This window comes from Symphalangus syndactylus, chromosome 10 (genome assembly GCF_028878055.3).
Source record: "Symphalangus syndactylus isolate Jambi chromosome 10, NHGRI_mSymSyn1-v2.1_pri, whole genome shotgun sequence".
In the NCBI taxonomy this organism is placed as follows: Eukaryota; Metazoa; Chordata; class Mammalia; order Primates; family Hylobatidae; genus Symphalangus; species Symphalangus syndactylus.
Genome location: NC_072432.2, coordinates 102,228,569 through 102,251,206, shown reverse-complemented (window position 1 = coordinate 102,251,206; position 22,638 = coordinate 102,228,569). Strand labels below are relative to the sequence as shown.

Here is a 22,638-nt window from a genome sequence, read left to right as displayed (position 1 = left end):
GCTAGGACCACAGGTGTGAGCCACCACGCCCAGCCCCAAAATAAATTTTCTTTTTTTTTTTTTTTTTGAGACAAAGTCTTGCTTTGTTGCTCAGGCTGAAGTGCAACAGCACCGTCTCAGCTCACTGCAACCTCCGCCTCCCGGGTTCAAGCGATTCTCCTGGCTCAGCTTCTCGAGTAGCTAGGATTACAGGCACCTGCCACCACGCCTGGCTAATTTTTGTATTTTTAGTAGAGACAGGGCTTCACCATGTCGGCCAGGCTGGTCTCGAACTGTTGACCTTGTGATCCACCCACCTCAGCCTCCCAAAGGGTTGAGATTACGGGTGTGAGCCACCGTGCCCGGCCTCAAAATAAATTTTCTAAAGGAAAGAACATTTATTAAGAGTAGCACTGTTTTACATTTTTGCAAATCTCTTTAATGTCTGTCTTAATAGAAAACAACTGAATTTTCCTATCTGCTTTGCATTCTGTTACAACATACTGTTTTCATTGAAGTATATGAAAAAAATCCAGTCTCACAAAGTAGTTTGGGAAAAGAAGGTATAGTTTAATAACCTCTGTAGATAACATGAATATTCCTTGCTATGACATGAATACACTCTACCTGTACACTTGCAAGAGAATGAGAGTGTAAAAAGGAAATAACACCTTGATCTTATTGTAAAAATAGTTTTGACTTCATGGACCTCTCCTGGAAACCCCCCATGGGTTCCCAGACCACATTTTGAGAATATCAATATTATTAGGTATGCTTTATTGCAGTAAGATACATCAAGTATTCAAACAAAAATGTAGTAAAAAACCTATCCAAATTGGAGTTCTCTTTTACGTTGTAATCTTTAATCAATTTTACTTTCCTGAATTCTGATATTTGTCTCTCTGGAAAATAGAGACAAAATCCTATTCCTGATGCTCTAAGAATAGGACTTCTGGATCATACAGTATGTGTATGTATAATGTTATTAGATATTCTGAAACTGTTATCCAAAGTCTTTGTATCTACTAGTCATTGACAGTTGCTGTGTCTTCACATTTCTACCAACACTTGATGTCAGATTGCTTAAGTTTGGAAATTCTATTACATTATGGGTAGTGGTTTTAATTTACATTTCTCTAAATACAATGAGCATGAGCACCTTTTCAGTTTTTTTTTGAGATGGAGTATTGCACTGTCTCCCGGGCCTTGGGTAGGTCTTTTACTGCATTTTTGCACACAAAATGTTTACTACATTTTTTGAATAAATGATGTATCTTTTTGCAATAAAGCATACCTAATATTAATATTCCTTTATTTTTATTTTTTGAGATCAAGTCTTGCTCTGTCACCCAGGCTAAAGTGCAGTGGTGGGTTAAGCGGTTCTCCTGCCTCACCATCCTGAGCAGCTGGGATTACAGGCACGTGCCACCACGCCTGGCTAATTTTTGTATTTTTAGTAGAGACAGCGTTCACCATGCTGGTCAGGCTGGTCTCTAACTCCTGACCTCAGGTGATCCACCCGCCTGGACCTCCCAAAGTGCTGGGATTACAGGTGTGAGCCACCGCGCCCGGCCAATATTCCATTATTTAATCAGTAAATTTATCTTGTGTCACTATTATCTTCCCCACTTGATAAACTACAAACCATAAAGGTAAGCATATGTAGATAGTAAGTTAAAAGGGAAATCAATAAGTAGAATGCTGCAGGAACTAGTTGAGTTAGAGCTGATTTTATTTTTTTAATTTTTTTTTTTTTTTTTTTGAGACGGAGTCTCACTCTGTCACCCAGGCTGGAGTGCAATGGTGTGGTCTTGGCTCACTGCAACCTCCTCCTCCCGGGTTCAAGTGATTCTCTCGCCTCAGCCACCTGAGTAGCTGGGACTACAGGTGCATGCCACCACACCTGGCTAATTTTTGTATTTTCAGTAGAGATGGGGTTTCACTATGTTGGCCAGGCTGGTCTCGAACTCCTGAGCTCATGATCTGTCCACCTCAGCCTCCCAGTGTTGGGATTACAGGTGTGAGCCACTGTGCCCGGCCTAGCTGATTTTACTTTAAAATTTTCAGGTTTCAGGCCAGGCACAGTGGTTCACATCTGTAATCTCAGCATTTTGGGAGGCCGAGGCGGGTGGATCACCTGAGGTCAGGAGTTCGAGACCAGCCTGGCCAAGATGGTGAAACCCCGTCTCTACTAAAAATACAAAAAATTACCGGGCGTGGTGGCACACGCCCGTCTCAGCTACTTGGAGGCTGAGACGTGAGAATCACTTTAACCCAGGAGGCGAAGGTTGTAGTGAGTCGAGATCATGCCACTGTACTCCAGCCTGGGTGACAGAGTGAGACTCTGTCTAAAAAAGAAAAAAAAATAATAAATTTTCAGGTTTCAGATCACTCAAGCAAAAGATACTTCCAATGTGCCTATTTGAGACTGACAATAACTCTTAAGAATTGGAGGTATGAGGAATGACCTGGTCCTGGGTGCAGTGGCTCACGCCTGTAATCCCAGCACTTTGGGAGGCCAAGGTGAGTGGATCACCTGAGGTCAGGAGTTCTAGACTAGCCTGGCCAACATGGCAAAACCCTGTCTCTACTAAAAATACAAAAATTAGCCAAGCATGGTGGCACGTGCCTGTATTCCTGGTTACTAAGGAGGCTGAAGCAGGAGAATGACTTGAACCTGGGAAGCAGAGGTTTTATGAGTCAAGATCACACCAATGCACTCCAGCCTGGGTGACAGAGTGAGACTGTCTTAAAAAAAAAAAAAAAAAAAAGGGAAAAAAAAGAATTGGAGGAATAAGTGGTGCACTGCCTTTGATGCAACATTAATGAGATGATGTTAGGATTTTATTAAACATAATTAAATGATTGACTCATGTCAGAATGCAGAAAATAGACTACTGGAACACTGTCAAGTTATAAACATTAGTGCTAAAAAAATCACCCTAATACACTAGAAGATGTTCAATGGTCCTGAGATACCTTAAGGTAAATTCTAAATTATAATATTAAGTACAATAATAATGAGGTCTGAATGGAAAAGACAAGATTTTAAAAATCCCCTTGAATTTGAAACAACCCTATCTGTTAAATTACTAGAAGAGTGATAAATAAATAAATAGTAATCAATGGGAAATTAAGCTGGAAAAAAGTAATGTTGAAGAAGAATTGCTTTATTTTGGTTATGTCATTGTCCTACTCATTATAAATATCACTTCCTTTCCTTCTACTTTTCTATTATCCTACACTATAAATATTTCAGGCTGTTTCATAGTTTTAAAGAAGTTTCTTGTCAGGGGTTATGAGGGAACAGAGACACTTGGTCATCCCATTACCTGTTTCAAATATAGAATTTCCATTCTAATCTGTTTCACACTTTGGTATTCCTTTTAAGTTTACTTTTAAAGGGACTCCACTGCATTACCTTAAAATAAAAAGCTTGCTCTTATTGACTGGGAAACATTCTGCTTTCTCACAGACATAATTCTATAACAATATAGCTTATCAGACACCAAAAGAGAATTTAGAACTTCTCCTATCAAGCTTCACTCTTAGCCATTTTGATATTTTGTCCCCCACACCAGCAATGTTATCCTAACTTGTCCAGAAATCATTATTCAGTAACTTCATCTTTCTGGAGGACAAATGAAACAAGAAACAAGGAATAAAAAATTGAAAAAGGCAAAAGCCACTGTTGCAACCTTGAGTACCATACTCCTTCTGCCTTGGATTAACATTGCTCTGAGCCTGGAGAGGATCATCAAATGACTGCAAGTCATTATTAGTCTGATGACTAATAATTTCTTCCAACCCACCTTTTCTATCCTCCTGTTTCCATGAGGAAATGGTGTTCCTGGGAGGAAATGCTAATGTGTATTGTAAATTTCTAGGCAAATTAACAATTAGGAGTGCCTTTTCTATCTTTCTACCTTTTCCTGTCTGCCAGGACACCAATACCCCAGGAAAACTTTGGTCCCTGAATGACTGGGGAGAGCAATAACACCCTACTTCCCCTAATGATACTTTATGGTTATGGGTGTGAGAAATAAATTTCTATGTGTTAAGCCACTCAGATTTTGAAATTAATTGATTATAGCAGACAGCACTACTTAAATCAAAATAAAATTGTTATTAGTCCCTTTCCTTAATAGTTCTTTAAAAGAACTATAGCTTTTTATCTCTGACTAGCTGGCTGAATCAGTGAGAATCATTCAGCTTGTGGCTAATGACAGATATCGCACATCTTGAAGATTAATTTTATAATTAATGTAAAGCTTCTGGAATGTTTAAGTTTAGAAAACTGAGTTTACATGGAAAATAAAGTCTGAATTAAGACTAGAGAATAATAGTAAGGAAAATAATTATGCATATGTGTGTGTGTGTGTGTGTGTGTATACATGCATATTATCCACACCTATAGGACATGTTTAAAATCCTGGAAGTCCACATAATGACAGTGGAAAATCTGGGCTCTTCTATTTTTCTATTGGCAAGAGACCTTAAATAGAAGGAGGCTCAAACTTTTTAGTGGACATGTGCATGATAAAAGAGTGAACTAAACTTAATTGTGTCTGATAGCCAATACTGATCTATCATTTTTAGACTGGGTTAATATGAGTGACAATTAACATCCTCTTCAAAAAATGAGCATTTAGATGCAAATAAATAATCAATATGGCTTTCCCAAAGAGGACATAAGGCTGGCAAATAAATAAACACATGAAAAAACATCTTTTTTTTATTTTTATTTCCAGACAAAGTCTCACTCTATTGCCCAGGCTGGAGTGCAGTGGCATGATCTCGGCTCACTGCAACCTCCGCCTCCCAGGTTCAATGAATTCTTGTGCCTCAGCTTTCCGAGTAGCTAGGATTACAGATGTGTGCTACCACGCCCAGCTAATTTTTATATTTTTAGTAGAGACAGGGTTTCACCATGTTGGCCAGGCTGGTCTCAAACTCCTGGGCTCAAATGATCCGCCTGTCTCAACCTCTCAAAGTGCTGGGATTACAGACGTGGGACACCGCGTCCAGCCTCAACATCTTTAGCATTAGGAAAAATATGTTAAGCCAGGTGTGGTGGTTCACGCCTGTAATCCCAGCACATTGGGAGGCCCAGGTGGGTGGACAGCTTGAGCCCACAAGTTCAAGACCAGCCTGGGCAATGTGGTGAACCCCGTTTCTATTAAAAATACAAAAAATTACCTGGGTGTGGTGGCGGGTGTCTGTAATCCCAGATTGTGCCACCGCACTCCAGCCTGGGCGACAGAATGAGACTCTATCTCAAAAAAAAAAAAAAAAAAAAAAAAAAAAAAAAAAAAAAAAAAAAAAAAAAAAAAGGGAAAAAGATGTTAAAAGCATGAGGTACCACTACACACTTAGAAGGATGGCTAAAGTAAAAATTATCAAGTACCAATGATGATACACAATAACTGCAGCTCATACATTGTTAGCAGGAATGCAGAATGGTACAGCCACTCTGGAAAATGGTTTGACAGTTTCTAATAAAGTTAAATATACAATTACCATAAAACCTAGCAATTTTACTCTGGGGCATTTACTTAATAGAAATGAGTACTTATGAATTCAGACAAAAATTTGTATACAAATGTTCATGACAGACTTAATTGTGATAGCCAAATGCTGGACACAACTCAATGTCCTTCAGTAGCCGGATAGATAAAGCAAACTGAAGTATCCACACAGTGGAATATTACTCAGCAGTAAAAAGGAATCAACTTTGACTCACACAACTTGAATTAATCTCAAAAACATTACTTTCGGGAAGACATTATGCTCAGTGAAAGACATGCTCTCAATGGTTACATGCTGTATGATTTCATTTATTTGGAAATCTTAGAAGATGAAACTATAGTAATGAAAAACAAATCACTGATGTCCAGGAGCTTCAGTTGGGGTGAGCATATGACTATAAAAGGATAGTATGAAGAAGTCTTCTGGGATGGTGAGACTCTTCTGTATCTTGATTATGGTGATGACTACAAAAATCTAAACACATTAAAATTCATAAGACTGTACATAAATAAAAAATTAGTCAATTTTGCTGTATAATAATTCAAAATAATATGGCAGAGTAAAATTCACTGTAACATTTTTAAAGAAATATTAAGAAATACATAAACACTGATGCAAATCCTCAGTGATATAAAGTAGCAAACAATTGAGTAAAGAGAAAAGATTCATAAATTCTAGGAAATGGGGGATTGATTATCCAATCAATGTACTATATTATTAGCAGGATGCTATATCGTAAGTTAAAAAAATAAAAAATATCATTAGAAGCATGAAAAACTCAAGTAAAAAATTCAAGCAGTAAAAGGTTAACTTCTGTGATTAAAGAATTAAAAGATTTCCCAAAGAATGGATTATGAAGCAGGCTAATGCACATTAATCCTTGGCAATTCAAGACTCTGAAATTTTACTGTCAAGCTTACATATAAATTCCAAATATTGGAAACAAGGAAGTGTAAAAAGAAAAATCATCTATTAACAGTGTGGTGTAGAGACTATATTCTCTTTTTGCAATCTCTTTTTTTTTTTTTTTGAGACGGAGTTTTGCTCTTGTTGCCCAGGCTGGAGTGCAGTTGCGCAATCTCAGCTCACCTTAACCTTGGCCTCCCGGGTTCAAGCGATTCTCCTGCCTCAGCCTCCTGAGTAGCTGGGATTACTGGCATGTCCCACCATGCCTGGCTAATTTTGTATTTTTAGTAAAGACAGCATTTTGCCATATTGGCCAGGCTGGTCTCGAACTCCTGACCTCAGGTGATTGCCTGCCTCAGCCTCCCAAAGTGCTGGGATTACAGGCGTAAGCCACTGTGCCCAGCCTCTTTCATTAATGTTTTATACTTTGCAGCATACAGATCTTGCACATACTTTGTTAGATTTATACCTAAGTATTTCATGTTTTTGGCACTACTGTAAATAATACATTTCATAATATTTCATTTTTCAAGCATTCATTGCTAAATAATTGTTTTTTATTTTCTTGAGACAGAGTCTCACTCTGTGACCCAGACTGAAGTGCAATGGTGCGATCTTGGCTTACTGCAACCTCTGCCTCCCAGGTTCAAGTCATTCTCATGCCTCAGCCTCTCAAGTAGCTGGGATTACAGGTGTATGCCACCACGCCGAGCTAATTTTTCTATCTTCAGTAGAGACAGAGTTTCATCATGTTGGACAAGCTGGTCTCTAACTCCTGACTTCAGGTGATCTGCCCACCTCAGCCTCCCAAAGTGTTGGGATTACAAGCATGAGTCACTGTGACCGGACAGTATTTTAATTTAAAAAGCATTAGACAGGAGGCTGAGGCAGTGGAATCACTTGAACCCAGGAGGTGGAGGTTGCAGTGAGCCGAGATCTCGCCACTGCACTCTAGCCTGGGTGCCAGAGCAAAACTCTGTTTCCAAAAAAAAAAAAAAAAAAAAAAAAAAAAGCATTAGATATGCATGGTAAAATATCCAACAGTATAACTGGTGTACAATTCAAATTAACTTTCTTCCTCTAGTTTTCCACTGAGAAAGCCACTGTTCATGGTTTCTTATGAAACATCCAAAAATATATTTCAACTAAATGTATGTATGTATAAATCTTCTCATCATCCTTTATCCTGCTGTATTTAACTGGTCCTCTGTAGATGAACATGTAGAATGTTTTAAATTTTAAATATTCATAAATGCTACAATGAACATATTTGCACCTATGTCTCTGTACACATATCCAAGTATATATTTATAATCTAAATTCCTGGAACCACAAATCCTCAGAGAAAGGTATGTCCACTTTCAATTTTGATAGAGATTGGTAAGTAATCTATACATACAACAGTATTTGAGAGTAGTCAGGTATTTTTTAAAAAACATTATCAGTTTCTCATGGATACACACAGTTGAGAGTTACTGTAACAGAACCTACAATGGAGAGAGGGTGAAACTGAGGTTACTAAAACAGAAAGGTTCTGATGTGATCCACAAAAGAAATATTAGGTTGGTACAAAAGTAATTGCGTTTTTTTTTTTTTTTGCCACTAAAAGTAATGGCAAAAACCGCAATTACTTTTGCACCAACCTATAAGGGATTAAACTAAAGATATGGTAGTAGGGCTAAAAGAGTATGGCAAGAAGATATTCAGAGGGTAGAATTTATAAAAAACAATCAAGAGCCTCATGAGATTAAGGATTGCTTGTAGCACACCATTATTATATCCTCAGGACTTGGCACTCAAATACATTTTTGGTAAATAATGACAAGGTAGACAGCAAGTAGGATGTACAGTGTATGTGCTGATGAAGAAAAGGGAGGCATTAACCTAGATTCATGTCTTTTTGACTTAGAAGTCTAGACAGATAAAAAATGGATAGAAGAATACTAAAAGGTTTTGATATAGTATGATCAAGGAATAATCAGAAGTATGTAACTAAAATAATTTCTAAGCTCAGTCATGGAAGTAAGTGTGTAGTCTTCTAAGAATAGCATGACTCTATCAATATAAATAACATAAATAGTAAGTCACAAGCCAGGTGCGGTGCCTCACACCTGTAATCCCAGCACTTTGGGAGGCTGAGGCGGGTGGATCACCTGAGGTCAGGAGTTTGAGACCAGCCTGGCCAACATGGTGAAACCCTGTTTCTATTAAAAATATAAAAATTGGCTGGCCGTGGTGGCGGGCACTGTACTCCCAGCTACTCGGGAAGCAGAGGCAGGAGAATTGGTTGAACCTGGGAGGCGGAGGTTGCAGTGAACCAAGATCGCGCCACTACTCTCCAGCCCGGGTGATAGAGCAAGACTCCGTCTCCAAAAAACAAATTAAAATAAATATATAGTAAGTCCCAATCTATCCAAAAACCAATAACCACTATTGGTTTAAATGTGACTACTTTTTTTTTTTCTTTGAGACAGTCTCACCCAGCCTGGAGTGCAGTGGCATGATCTTGGCTCACTGCAACCTCTGCCTCCCAGGTACAAGCGATCCTCCCATCTTAGCTTCCTGAGTAGCTGGGATTACAGGAGCACGCCACTATGCTCAGCTAATTTTTGTATTTTTAGTATAGATGGGGTTTTGCCATGTTGCCCAGGCTGGTCTCAAACTCCTGGCCTGAAGTCATCCACCTGCCTTGGCCTCCCACAGTGCTAGGATTACAGCGGTGAGTCACTGTGCCCAGCCAAAATGTGACTACATTGAAACTCACCCCCTACATTACATTCAGTCTGAAGAATGTGTTCATGTCTAGTTCATGATGATGTATTAAATAGTAGCATCTAATCTCTCCCCATAATTGCCATTAAAACAACCTAAAAAGATATCTGAAAAAAGATAAATTCAGCTAGGTGTTGTGGCTCATGTCTGTAATGCCAGTATTTTGGTTGGCAGTGGTGGGAGGATCCCATTTGAGCCCAGGATTCCAGACCAGCCTGGGCAACACAGCGAGACCCCCATCTCTATGAAATATTTCTTTTAAAAAATTAGCTGTAGTGTGGTGGTGCAGGCCTGTGGTCCCAGCTCCTTGGGAGGCTGAGGGCCTGGGAGGTAGAGGATGCAGTGAACTGTGATTGTGCCACTGCCCTCCAATCTGTGCAACAGGGAAAGTCCTTGTCTAAAAAAAAGAAAAAAAAAGATAAATACAAAAAATAAGAGTTTGCTGGCCGGGCATGGTGGCTCATGCCTGGAATCCCAGAACTCTGGGAGGCCAAGGCAGGCAGATCACCTGAGGTCAGGAGTTCAAGACCAACCTGGCCAACATGGTGAAACCTTGTCTCTACTAAAAACACAAAAATTATCTTGGTGTGGTGGCGGGCTCCTGTAATCCTAGCTACTTGGGAGGCTGAGACAGGAGAATTGCTTGAACCCGGGAAGTGGAGGTTGCCTGCAGTGAGCTGAGATCACACCACTACACTTCAGCCTGGGCAACAGAGCAAGACTCTGTTTGAAAAGAAAAAGTTTGCCCTAAGGCCAACATCAGAAGGCAAGGGTAAAGTGGAAGAGTAGTGCAAGCTACCATAAACAACACATTAGTAGCAGAAAATGGGAAGAGACAATGAAAAAAATTAAAAAATTTGGATTTGAGTGGGTGTGCCATAGCTATGTGACCTAAGGCTAGTTATTTAGTATCTTTGGTTTCACCATCAACAAAATAAAAATAATGAAACATATGTAAAGACTTAAATGAAACAAATGTAAAGACTTAAAAAGACTTAAATGTAAAAGACTTAAAATCCACCAGCCTGGTGGCTCCCTCCTGTAATCCCAGTACTTTGGGAGGCCAAGGTGGGTGGATCACTTGAGGTCAGGAGCTTGAGACCAGCCTGGTCAACATAGTGAAATTTCACCTCTACTAAAAATACAAAAGTTAGCTGGGGTCGGTGGCACATGCCTGTCATCCCAGCTATTTGGGAGGCTGAGGCATGAGAATCTCTTGAAAATACAAAAATTAGCTGGGCACGGTGGCATATACCTGTCATCCCAGCTACCTGGGAGGCTGAAGCATGAGAACTGTTTGAACCCAGGAGGTGGAGGTTGCAGTGAGCTGAGATCGCATCACTGCACTCCAGCTTGGGCAGGCAAGGGGGGAGCTTAAAATAGTACCTCGTATATAAGAGCAAAATAAAAGTTTTCTATCCTGACGACTTAAGAGGCCCAAAGTTAGTGATACATGATTATACTTCATTTTTACGGGTGTAGTCGCACAATTTTGTTCTATAGCAAATACTATTTACAAAAACACCTGTAAATGCTCAATTGGTTTTCCATTTTTAGAATCTACTGAGGGATGTACAAACTATAAAGCAGAAAATTAGTATTTTATTTTTCCAGAAAATATTTCATCTTTCAAATGGTTTCATGAAAAAAATAAAAAATAAAATAAAATAATTATTTTTCTTAGAGGTTATCTGGGATGATATTTAAATTTAAAACTATACCCACAGAAATAGTAACAAAGTCACAAAACAGAATAATTTAAATATACCTTGATTTTATTCTACAAAAGTGGGTATAAGAGATATTACAATAAATTCTGAAATGTGTGCTTTTCACAAGCTAATGATTATTGTTGTTACAGAACTGCAATCACTTTTAGTACTTTTCACAGATTAAAAATAATTCATTAGCACAGAAAAGGGCATAAGCAGACCCTGAAACATATTCATGTGTCAGAAAGGATGGAAATGCTTAAAAAATTATAATAATAAAGGTCAGGCGTGGTGGCTCACACCTGTAATCCCAGCACTTCGGGAGGCCAAGGCGGGTGGATCACCAGGTCAGGAGTTCAAGACCAGTCTGTCCAAGATGGTGAAATCCCATCTCTACCAGTACAAAAATTAGCTGGGCATGGTGGTGGGCACCTGTAATCCCAGCTACTTGGGAGGCTGAGGCAGAGAATTGCTTGAACCCGGGAGGTGGAGGTTGCAGTGAGCCAAGATCACAAAAGCCTCCTGAGTAGTTGGGATTACAGGCATGGACCACCACGCCCAGCTAATTTTGTATTTTTAGTAGAGACAGCGTTTTGCCATATTGGCCTGGGCGATACAGCGAGACTCCGTCTAAACAAACAAACAAACAAACAAACAAACAAAATCTAACGTACATAGGAACTGCATTGAAAGGAACTCCTACTGGCCAAATCTGCTACAATTTGAGAACCAAAATAAAAAAACAAGAGTACTGATTTACAACTTGTCAAATAAAACAGAAATAAAATAGGTATCCATGAGTCTACAGTGATACCAATTTTTTTAAAGGAATTCAGAATTGTAAAAAGTGAGTGAATGAATAAATGAAGAAAGGAAAGTTCTTCCTTACAGTAGAGTGCCAACTAAGAAATACAAAATACATGACAGAGTTAGAAAATCATCATTTTAGTCACTACTCTGTGACCCTCACAGTAATAACTGAGTCAGGTAAGGATCATAAATGGATACTAAAACTATTATGTCAGAGTCTGATAAGAAACAGGATTATTACATAGTTTTAAAGAATACTTCTACAGCTCACTTCAGTAATTAAAAAGGACACTGGTAACTACACAGGAGAAACTTGGCAGACCTCACTTTAGTCAGTGATCAGAGTTAATAATATGAATAATGAACAAACTGACATCACGTGCCTCCTGATGTGATGCATTGAGGACAAAATATCATTTATGTAGTAGTTCTGCAAAGAATTTGAAACTAAAATTTAAACATGCCGATCAGGCAAAACTCAAGTAAGAACATTCTGTAAAATAACTAGTCTATACTCTTCAAAATGTCATGAAACAAAAAGGCTCAGAAACAATTCCAGGTTAAAGGAGACAAAAACAAATGTAACAACTACATGCAATGCATTATTCTGCATTGGTCCTAGGCTGAAAAAAAATTGTTAAAGGTTGGGGTGGTTGTGACAAATTTTTTTTTTTTTTTTTTTGATACCGAATCTTGTTCTATCACCCAGGCTGGAGTGCAGTGGCGCAATCTCGGCTCACTGCAACCTTCTGTTCCTGGGTTCAAGTGATTCGAGTGCCTCAGCCCCCTAAGTAGCTGGGATTACAGGGACGTGCCACCACACCTGGCTAATTTTTTGTATTTTTAGTAGAGACAGGGTTTTGCCATGTAGGCCAGGCTGGTCTTGAACTCCTGACCTCAAGTGATCTACCCACCTCGGTCTACCAAAGTGCTGGGATTACAAGTGTGAGCCACCTTGCCTGGCCTAATATATATTTTATATATGCATATTAACGTATGTAACACACACATTATATATATATTATATATAATATATATCACATATTATATATTATATATAATTTATATAATGTATATTATATATAATATATATATTATATATCATATACGATATATATTATATATACATACAGATAGTGTCTAAGTGTGGAAATGTGGGAAAATATTGAAAATGGATTAGGTGAATTTTCTGTAACATTTCTATAATTTTTAAAAAAAATTTATTTTAAAAAATTATTAGAATAGGTAATTTCTTTTTGGTCTGCCACATATTATTATTATTATTATTTTTTCAGATGGAGTTTTGCTCTTGTTGCCCAGGCTGGAGTGCAGTGGCGTGATCTCGGCTCACCGCAACCTCCGCCTCCCAGGTTCAAGCGATTCTCCTGCCTCAGCTTCCCGAGTAGCTGAAATTACAGACATGTGCCACCATGCCTGGCTAATTTTGTATTTTTAGTAGAGGCAGCATTTTGCCATATTGGCCAGGCTTGCCTCGAACTTCTGGCCTTATGTGATCTGCCTGCCTCAGTCTCCCAAAATGCTTGCATTACAGGTGTGCGCCACCATGCCTGGCTGGTCTTCCACATATTCTAAAACTGCTATGGTTAAAACAGTACTGATATGATAAAAGATAAATCACTAGGAGGGGAAAAAATATACAAATACACAGGAGTACCCTGGATATAGCGCGTTTACTCCCAGACCATCACAAAAAAGCAAATATTGTAATAAAGCAAGTCATAAAACCTTTGGTTTCGCAGTGCATATAAAAGTGTGCAATAGCATTATGTCTGAAAAAACAATGTACATAGCTTAACTAAAAAATATAATACTTTATTGCTAGAAAATGCTAATGATCACCTGACTCTTCAGTGAGTCATAATTTTTTCAGTGGTGGAGGGTCTTGCTTGAAATGTTGATGGCTGCTGACTTAACAGGGTCGTTGTTGAAGGTTGGGGTGACTATGGCAATTTCTCAAGATGACAGTGAAGTTTGCTGCATCAATTGATTCTTCCTTTCATAAAAGATTTCTCTGTAGCATGTGATACTGTTTGACAATATTTTCTCCACAGACCTTCTTTCAAAACTGGAGACAAACCTCTCCCACCCTTGTCACTGCTTTATCAACTAAGTTTATGTAATATCCTAAATCCTTCGTTGTCATTTTAACAATGTTCACAGCATCTTCACTAGGAGTAAATACCATCTCTTTCACTGCTCATCCGTAAGAAGCAACTCCTCATCTCTTCAAGTTTGAGCAGGAGATTGCAGCAACTCAGGCACATTTTCAGGCTCCACTTCTAATTCTAGTTCTCTTGCTATCTCCACTACATCTGAGTGACTTCCTCCACTTGTCTTAACCCCTCAAAGTCATCATGAACACTGATATCAACTTCTTCCAAACTCCTGTTAATGTTGATAGTTGGACCGCCTCCCATGAATCACTAATTTCTCAATGGCATCTAGAATGGTGAATCCTTCCCAGAAGTTTCTCAATTTTCTTGCCCAGATGCATCAACGGAGTCACTTTCTATGGCAGCCATAAGGCTTATGCAATGTTTTTTCTTAAATAATTAAGGGTTGAAAGTAAAAAATTACTTCTGTTGTGTTAGCACTCACGAAAAATGAGAGAACTGTGACTGTTCCAGTTGAACATTAAGGAACATTGTAGAGTTATTAAGTGGCCTAATTTCAATATTGTTTTGTCTCAGGGAATAGGGAGGCCTGCGAGGGAAAGGGATCAGGGAAGGGCCTGTCAATGGAGCAGTCAAAACACACATAACATTGATGGATTAAGTCCACCATCTTATGTGGGTACAGTTCATGGTGCCCCAAAACAATTACAATAGAAACACCAAAGATTACTGATCACCAATCACCATGGCAGATTTAATACTAATGAAAAAGTCTGAAATAATTTACCAAATTTATCAAAATGTGACACAGAAACACTAAGTCAGCATATGCTGCTGGGAAAATGGCACTGATAGGCTTGCTTGATGCAGGGTTGCCACAAACCTTCGATTTGAAAAAAACCACGCAATAAAGCAAAGCACAATGAGGTATGCTCAGTGAAGTTAGGAACTAGGAACTTCTAGTTGAATTGGTTATTATAAAATAAACAAACAAAAAAAGTCAAACATATAGTTAATGTAGTCTCCCCAAACAGCTAGACAGTTTTAAGGTATCTTCAAAACATTAAGCACAACTGAGGGTCAACAGTAATAAACATTTTGGTAGCTCTTTAGTATCCCTGCTCTAAAAGGTATTTTCTCTGAATTCTTATTGTAAGTACACAGTTGGAAACTTAAAAAGTGAGCTTGCATGGTTGTATTAAGAAGTGGTTGAGGGCCGGGTGCGGTGGCTCATGCCTGAAATCCCAACTTTGGGAAGCCAAGGCAAGCAGGTCACTTGAGGTCAGGAGTTCAAGACCAGCCTGGCCAACATGGGGAAACCTCGTCTCCACGAAAACTACAAAAATTAGCCCAGCGTGGTGACGCAGCTACTCAAGCGGCAGAGGCAGAAGAATCGCTTGAACCCAGGAAGCGGAGCTCACAGTGCGCTGAGACCACGCCACTGCACTCCAGCCTGGGTGACAGAGCGAAACTCGGTCTCAAAGAAAAAAGAAGTGGTTAAATACGGAATTTCTGTATTTTCAACGGTATCTTAAGAGATATTTCTCAGAGCTGCTAAAATGAACAAGAGTACAATCTAGTCATATTTGAGTCATGCACTCAAACTTCATACACATGGTTAAAAATATGTGTTCAAGAAATTAACAAAGTTAAAGCCATAAAACTTTTTTTTTTTTTTTTTTTTCAGATGGAGTCTCGCTCATCACCCAGGCTGGAGTGCAGTGGCGCAATCTCGGCTCACTGCAAGCTCCGCCTCCCGGGTTCACGCCATTCTCCTGCCTCAGCCTCTCCGAGTAGCTGGGACTACAGGTGCCTGCCACCGTGCATGGCTAATTTTTGTATTTTTTAGTAGAGATGGGGTTTTGCCATATTGGCCAGGTTGGTCTCGAACTCCTGGCCTTGTGATCCACCCACCTTGTCCTCCCAAAGTGCTGGGATTACAGGTATGAGCCACCACGCCCAGCCCCTAAAGCCACAAAACTTTTAATATCACATAAGTATGCTCTTTTATCCAACAATAAAAATGGAGGAAATAAGACATATGCAATGAACATAAGCAACACAAAACCAAAATAACAAAGACGACAACACTGTGAAGCCGTCACAAGTCAGTACTAGGACAATAATGATGGTATAGTAAGTCTAAAAATTTTGACATAGTAGATGAAACAGAGATGTACTCTTACTCTCTCCCTGGAGAAAATGGAGAAAAGGATAAAAAGGCTTCCTTCCTTCCTTCCTCTTTTCTTTCCCTCCCTCCCTCCCTCCCTCCCTCCCTCTCTCTCTCTCTTTCTTTCTTTCTTTCTTTCTTTCCCTCTCTGGCCCAGGCTACAATCTACTCGGCTTTCTGCTGCCCGCGCCGCGGACTGCCTGGGTCTGCCGGCGCGCCCCACCGCTGCCTGCCTTTTCTCCTTTGGATGCAGGCACGCATTCGCCATCTTGGCCACGCTGGTCGCCAGCTCCTGACGCCGAGTGCTCTGCCCGCCTCAGCCTCCCGAGGTACTGGGACTACAGATGGAGTCTCGCTCACCCAGTGCTCGGTGTTGCCCGGGCTGGAGTGTGGCGGCGTGGTCTGGCCTCGCAGCAGCCTCTACCCCCCGGCCGCCTGCCTTGGCCTGCCAGGGTGCTGGGATTGCAGCCCCTGCCGGGCCGCCACCCCATCTGGAAGGTGGGGAGCGCCTCTGCCCGGCCGCCCCGTCTGGGAGGTGAGGAGCACCTCTGCCCGGCCGCCCCGTCTGGGAAGTGAGGAGCGCCTCTGCCCGGCCGCCCCGTCCGGGAAGAAGTGAGGAGCGCCTCTGCCCGGCCGCCCCATCTGGGAAGTGAGGAGCGCCTCTGCCCGGCCGCCCCGTCCGGGAAGAAATGAGGAGCGCCTCTGCCCGAGCGCCTCTGCCCGGGCGCCCCATCCGGGAAGAAGTGAGGAGCGCCTCTGCCCGGCCGCCCCATCTGGGAAGAAGTGAGGAGCGCCTCTGCCCGGCCACCCATCGTCTGGGAAGTGAGGAGTGCCTCTGCCCGGCCACCCACCGTCTGGGAAGTGAGGAGCGCCTCTGCCCGGCCACCCCGTCCAGGAGGAAGTGAGGAGCGCCTCTGCCCGGCCGCCCCGTCCTGGAGGAAGTGAGGAGCGCCTCTGCCCGGCCGCCCCGTCCGGGAAGAAGTGAGGAGCGCCTCTGCCCGGCCGCCCCGTCCGGGAAGAAGTGAGGAATGCCTCTGCCCGGCCGCCCCGTCCGGGAAGAAGTGAGGAGCGCCTCTGCCCGGCCGCCCCGTCCAGGAAGAAGTGAGGAGCGCCTCTGCCCGGCCGCCCCATCTGGGAAGTGAGGAGCGCCTCTGCCCGGCCGCCCCGTCCGGGAAGAAATGAGGAGCGCCTCTGCCCGAGCGCCTCTGCCCGGGCGCCCCATCCGGGAAGAAGTGAGGAGCGCCTCTGCCCGGCCGCCCCATCTGGGAAGAAGTGAGGAGCGCCTCTGCCCGGCCACCCATCGTCTGGGAAGTGAGGAGCGCCTCTGCCCGGCCACCCACCGTCTGGGAAGTGAGGAGCGCCTCTGCCCGGCCGCCCCGTCCGGGAAGAAGTGAGGAGCGCCTCTGCCCGGCCGCCCCGTCCAGGAAGAAGTGAGGAGCGCCTCTGCCCGGCCGCCCCGTCCAGGAAGAAGTGAGGAGCGCCTCTGCCCGGCCACCCCGTCCGGGAAGAAGTGAGGAGCGCCTCTGCCCGGCCGCCCCGTCTGGGAGGTGAGAAGCGCCTCTGCCCGGCCACCCATCGTCTGGGAGGTGAGGAGCGCCTCTGCCCGGCCACCCATCGTCTGGGAGGTGAGGAGCGCCTCTGCCCGGCCACCCATCGTCTGGAAAGTGAGGAGTGCCTCTGCCCGGCTGCCCCATCTGGGAAGTGAGGAGCGCCTCTGCCCGGCCACCCATCGTCTGGGAGGTGAGGAGCGCCTCTGCCCGGCCGCCCATCGTCTGGGAAGTGAGGAGAGCCTCTGCCCGGCCACCCATCGTCTGGGAAGTGGGGAGCGCCTCTGTCCGACCACCCATTGTCTGGGAAGTGAGGAGCGCCTCTGCCCGGCCGCCCCGTCCGGGAAGAAGTGAGGAGCGCCTCTGCCCGGCCACCCATCGTCTGGAAAGTGAGGAGTGCCTCTGCCCGGCTGCCCCATCTGGGAAGTGAGGAGTGCCTCTGCCCGGCCACCCATCTTCTGGGAGGTGAGGAGCACCTCTGCCCGGCCGCCCATCGTCTGGGAAGTGAGGAGCGCCTCTGCCCGGCCACCCATCGTCTGGGAAGTGGGGAGCGCCTCTGCCCGACCACCCATCGTCTGGGAAGTGAGGAGCGCCTCTGCCCGGCCGCCCCGTCCGGGAAGAAGTGAGGAGCGCCTCTGCCCGGCCACCCATCGTCTGGGAAGTGAGGAGCGCCTCTGCCCGGCCACCCACCGTCTGGGAAGTGAGGAGCGCCTCTGCCCGGCCGCCCCGTCCGGGAAGAAGTGAGGAGCGCCTCTGCCCGGCCGCCCCGTCCGGGAAGAAGTGAGGAGCGCCTCTGCCCGGCCGCCCCGTCGGGAAGAAGTGAGGAGCGCCTCTGCCCGGCCGCCCCGTCCGGGAAGAAGTGAGGAGCGCCTCTGCCCGGCCGCCCCGTCTGGGAGGTGAGGAGCGCCTCTGCCCGGCCACCCATCGTCTGGGAGGTGAGGAGCGCCTCTGCCCGGCCACCCATCGTCTGGAAAGTGAGGAGCGCCTCTGCCCGGCTGCCCCATCTGGGAAGTGAGGAGTGCCTCTGCCCGGCCACCCATCGTCTGGGAGGTGAGGAGCGCCTCTGCCCGGCCGCCCATCGTCTGGGAAGTGAGGAGCGCCTCTGCCCGGCCACCCATCATCTGGGAAGTGGGGAGCGCCTCTGCCCGACCACCCATCGTCTGGGAAGTGAGGAGCGCCTCTGCCCGGCCACCTATCGTCTGGGAAGAAGTGAGGAGCGTCTCTGCCTGGCCGCCCCGTCTGGGAAGTGAGGAGCCCCTCTGCCCGGCCACCCCGTGTCTGGGTAGAAGTGAGGAGCTCCTCTGCCTGGCCGCTCCGTCTGGGAGGTCTACCACGGAGGCCAGAAGCAATGTGGGCGCTGGACGTGGTGGCTCACGCCTGTGGTCCCGGCACTCTGGGGGGCGAGGCGGGTTGATCACTTCGGGCTAGGAGTTCGAGACCAGTCTGGCCAACTTGGCGAAATATGAAGAATACGACAGACAAACCAACCAACCAACTCAATGACAACAAAACAGGTCTACCCTGGAGTCATACTCTAATTTTTTCTATTTTCCTCCCTTTCTGATCCTTTATCCCACTTTCTTTTTCTTCCTCTTCCTTCTCCCTCTTCTTTGTCAAATAGAGGATTGAGTTATTATCACTGATCCATATAAAGTCCCTCTCTCATTTATTTTAACTCCCACCCCCATTTCTATTCCCCGACTTCCCATGTGCAACCTTCCTAATATGTTTGATACACATCTTTTTGTTTGTATGTATTTTTAGAAAATGTTTATTGTTTTTGTATGCAAAAAAAATTAATAAAAAAAAAATAAAAAAAAAAAAACAAAACAAAACTTAAAAAGCCTGGACCAAACAATTTGATGGACTAGGTGTGATGCTCAGAGAACAAGACCTAGACATTTTTTCTTAGATTCACCTCCTCTTGCTGTTGGTTAAAAAGAACATTAAGGGGACAAATAGTGAATGTCTGTAAATCAGATAAAAGAATTGCATCAAAAAAAAAAAAAAGAAAAGGATAAAAAGAATATCTTAACTCTCTCTTTCACTTTCAACTTAGAAGCATGGCTTGAAAATATGAGTGAATTTTATTTAGGTTGCTGGTCTGAGATAAAGAGGGGATGGGAAGTTGGTGTCAGCAATACATTTTAAAAAAAGAGAGGGTAAAATATTTAGAGTCTTTTCACAAACTACAACAAAAACACCTAACATAATCAGGGACATTTGTAGGGATCAAGAAAATGACTAACGTTATGCAATTTAAATAAATTAATCACAGCAATAATAAAGTACTGTTTTCATAATTAACTTTTTTTTTTTTGAGACAGAGTCTCACTCTGTCACCAAGGCTGAAGTACAGTGGCACCATCTTGGCTCACTGCAACCTCCGCCTCCCAGGTTCAAGCACTTCTCCAGCCTCAGCCTCCCGAGTAGCTGGGGACTACAGGCACATGCCACTGCATCTGGCTAATTTATTTATTTTTAGTAGAGATGGGGTTTCACCATGTTGGCCAGGCTGGTCTCAAACTTCTGACCTCAGGTGATCCACCCTGCCTTGGCCTCCCAAAAGGCTGGAATTATAGGCGAGAGCCACTGTGCCCAGACCATGATTAACTTTTAATATAAGATTATTATTTTATCTGTTGAAATTCTTACTGCTTTAGAGTAATAAAGTATCATCTAAGGATTCTGTATTACCAAATGGAAATGAATGAGACAACCCCTAAATATTACCTACACTTAATGATGGAGTTGATATTTTGGTCTACATGAATGTCTGCAGTGTACAAAATAACTCCTTCCTTCCTTTGTCATACTGAATCAAGTAGAGTAATTATTCTACTGAAGTCTCTTTCGGATTAGGCAAAGTTTGTTGAATTCCTGCCCCTTCTACTCTAACTTGTATATATGAGTGTACAAAGTTCTAAAGTCTATTAAAGGCTGCCATGTTAATTTAACTATGGTTCTAATATAAAAACTAAGCCATGCTTAATACCATTAATACCTAGAACACGGCTGAAATATACCCATCATCAATTTTCATTATCGAACCTTTTAAAATTGCTGCCATAGATATTAATGGTATGTTTCCTAATAGAGCAAAGTCTACCTTAACATTAAAATTTTTACGATGTTATAGCAAATGTTTTTTTCTACTCTTAACACATAAGCCAATATAATACACCTATCAGTAACATTCAATTACTACAGCAATAATTCTCTCAAAAGAGGCAGCTGCCCTAATGAATTGTCAATTACTTTCTATAAGAGGCTTCTGATAATCATATGACTTCAGAAAAACAACTTTCTAGAGTCATACAGAAGGAATACCAATAAACTCCTACCTGTTCCGGCATGGCTCCATGTTCAATTCCAGTCTTCAATAATCTGTAGCAATTACCAAAGAGATCCCATTTTGTGAGATCATGTGCACTGAAATAAACAAAAATGCATTTGTTTTATTCTAGAATGGAAGGAAATTTAAATGTGAGCTCAGTTCAGGTGAGTGGAAGAATAAAATAATTTCATTTCGGCTGGGCACACTGGCTCACGCCTCTAATCCCAGCACTTTGGGAGGCCGCGGCTGGCAAATCACTTGAGGTCAGGAGTTTGAGACCAGCCTGGCCAACATGGTGAAACCCTGTCTCTACTAAAAATACACACAAAAAAATTAGTTAGGCATGGTGGCACATGACTAGTCCCAGCTACTCGGGAGGCTGAGGCAGGAGAATCACTTGAACCCAGGACACGGAGGTTGCAGTGAGTCAAGAATGTGCCACTGCACTCCAGCCTGGATAACTGAGCAAGACACTGTCTAAAAAAAAAAAAAAAAAAAAAAAAAAAAAAAAAAAAAGTTTTTTCATTTCTATTTCCTTGCAGAATTGAAAAAGATCTATAAAGGAAATGCTCAAATTTGAAAGAAAGGTAGAAAGGAAAAGGAAAGAGATGATTCTATGAATTTATTAAAGAAATCAACAAAAATAAAACCTCACATTATTTAACTGAAAATTTCTACCACATGGTCAAGCTAAGCTCATATTCTATTCCATATATGGATAAACTCCCTTTATTGTATATATATAATAGTACCTTTTTTTTTTCTTTTAAAGACAGGGTCTCGCTCTGTTGCCCAGGCTGGAGTGAAGTGGCAAGATCTCGGCTCACTGCAACCTCCGCCTCCCGGGTTCAAGACATTCTCATGCCTCAGCCTCCTGAGTAGCTGGGACTACAGGTGTGTGCCATGACACCTGGCTAATTTTTGTATTTTTGTAGACATGGGGTTTCACCATGTTGGCCAGGCTGGTCTTGAACTCCTGGGCTCAAGAGATCCACCCGCCATGGTGTCCCAAAGTGCTGGGATTATAGGTGCAAGCCACTGCGTCAGGCCTATTTAAAAGTACATTTTAAAGAACTCCATTTACAATTTAAAAATATAACCACATGTGTATTTTTAAAAGAGAGATTTGTATTCTCAAAATGGAGATAAAGATAAAACTAGGTGAAAGGAAAAATGGGAAAGCTCAAAAACTGCACTATAGCTATTTACTTGGGCTGAGGACTTATGAATGTGATAACGGTAAATTTTTATATTCTCATGAGCTCTACTACTACTAAAAATAGTCATTCTGACAATAGTAACTTCTGTTTTCAAATGACAGTTCTTTTAAAGAAAATAAAAGTCTGCTTTTCTAGGGAATTCTAAAAAAAAATTTACTTGTATATAAAGGCTTAGATTTTGGAAACTGATTTTGAATTTTGAAGTACTGATTAGTATAAAAGCTATACTCAAACTCTCTTTGGACAACTAAGTTCTTTTTGCCCTTTCTTCATGGAGAAGACCAGCATATCTCATTACAATGGAAGTGAAAATTACAATTTGACAACACAAATTTCAGCCACCGCACCCAGCCTTTTTTTTTTTTTTTTTTTTTAAAAGACAGTCTTGCTCTGTTGCCCTGAGGTGCAGTAGTGTAATCTTGGCTCACTACAATCTCTGCCTCCTGGGTTCCAGCGATTCTCGTGCCACAGCCCCAAGAGTAGCTGGGGATACAGGCGTGTGCCACCATGCCCGGTTAATT

The 22,638-nt window shown here is 42.7% G+C and overlaps 1 protein-coding gene across 7 annotated transcripts in view; it reads right to left on the bottom strand.

Annotated features, from left to right (window-relative positions):
* The window catches only part of STAG1 (STAG1 cohesin complex component), a 424,583-nt gene that overhangs the window by 68,206 nt on the left and 333,739 nt on the right, over window positions 1-22,638 (bottom strand). For all 7 annotated transcript variants that reach the window (XM_055295322.2, XM_063611315.1, XM_055295321.2 and 4 more), the window contains one exon: window positions 20,905-20,992. In XM_055295322.2, coding sequence (XP_055151297.1) covers window positions 20,905-20,992 — 88 coding nt within the window. The remainder of the gene's footprint in view (window positions 1-20,904; window positions 20,993-22,638) is intronic.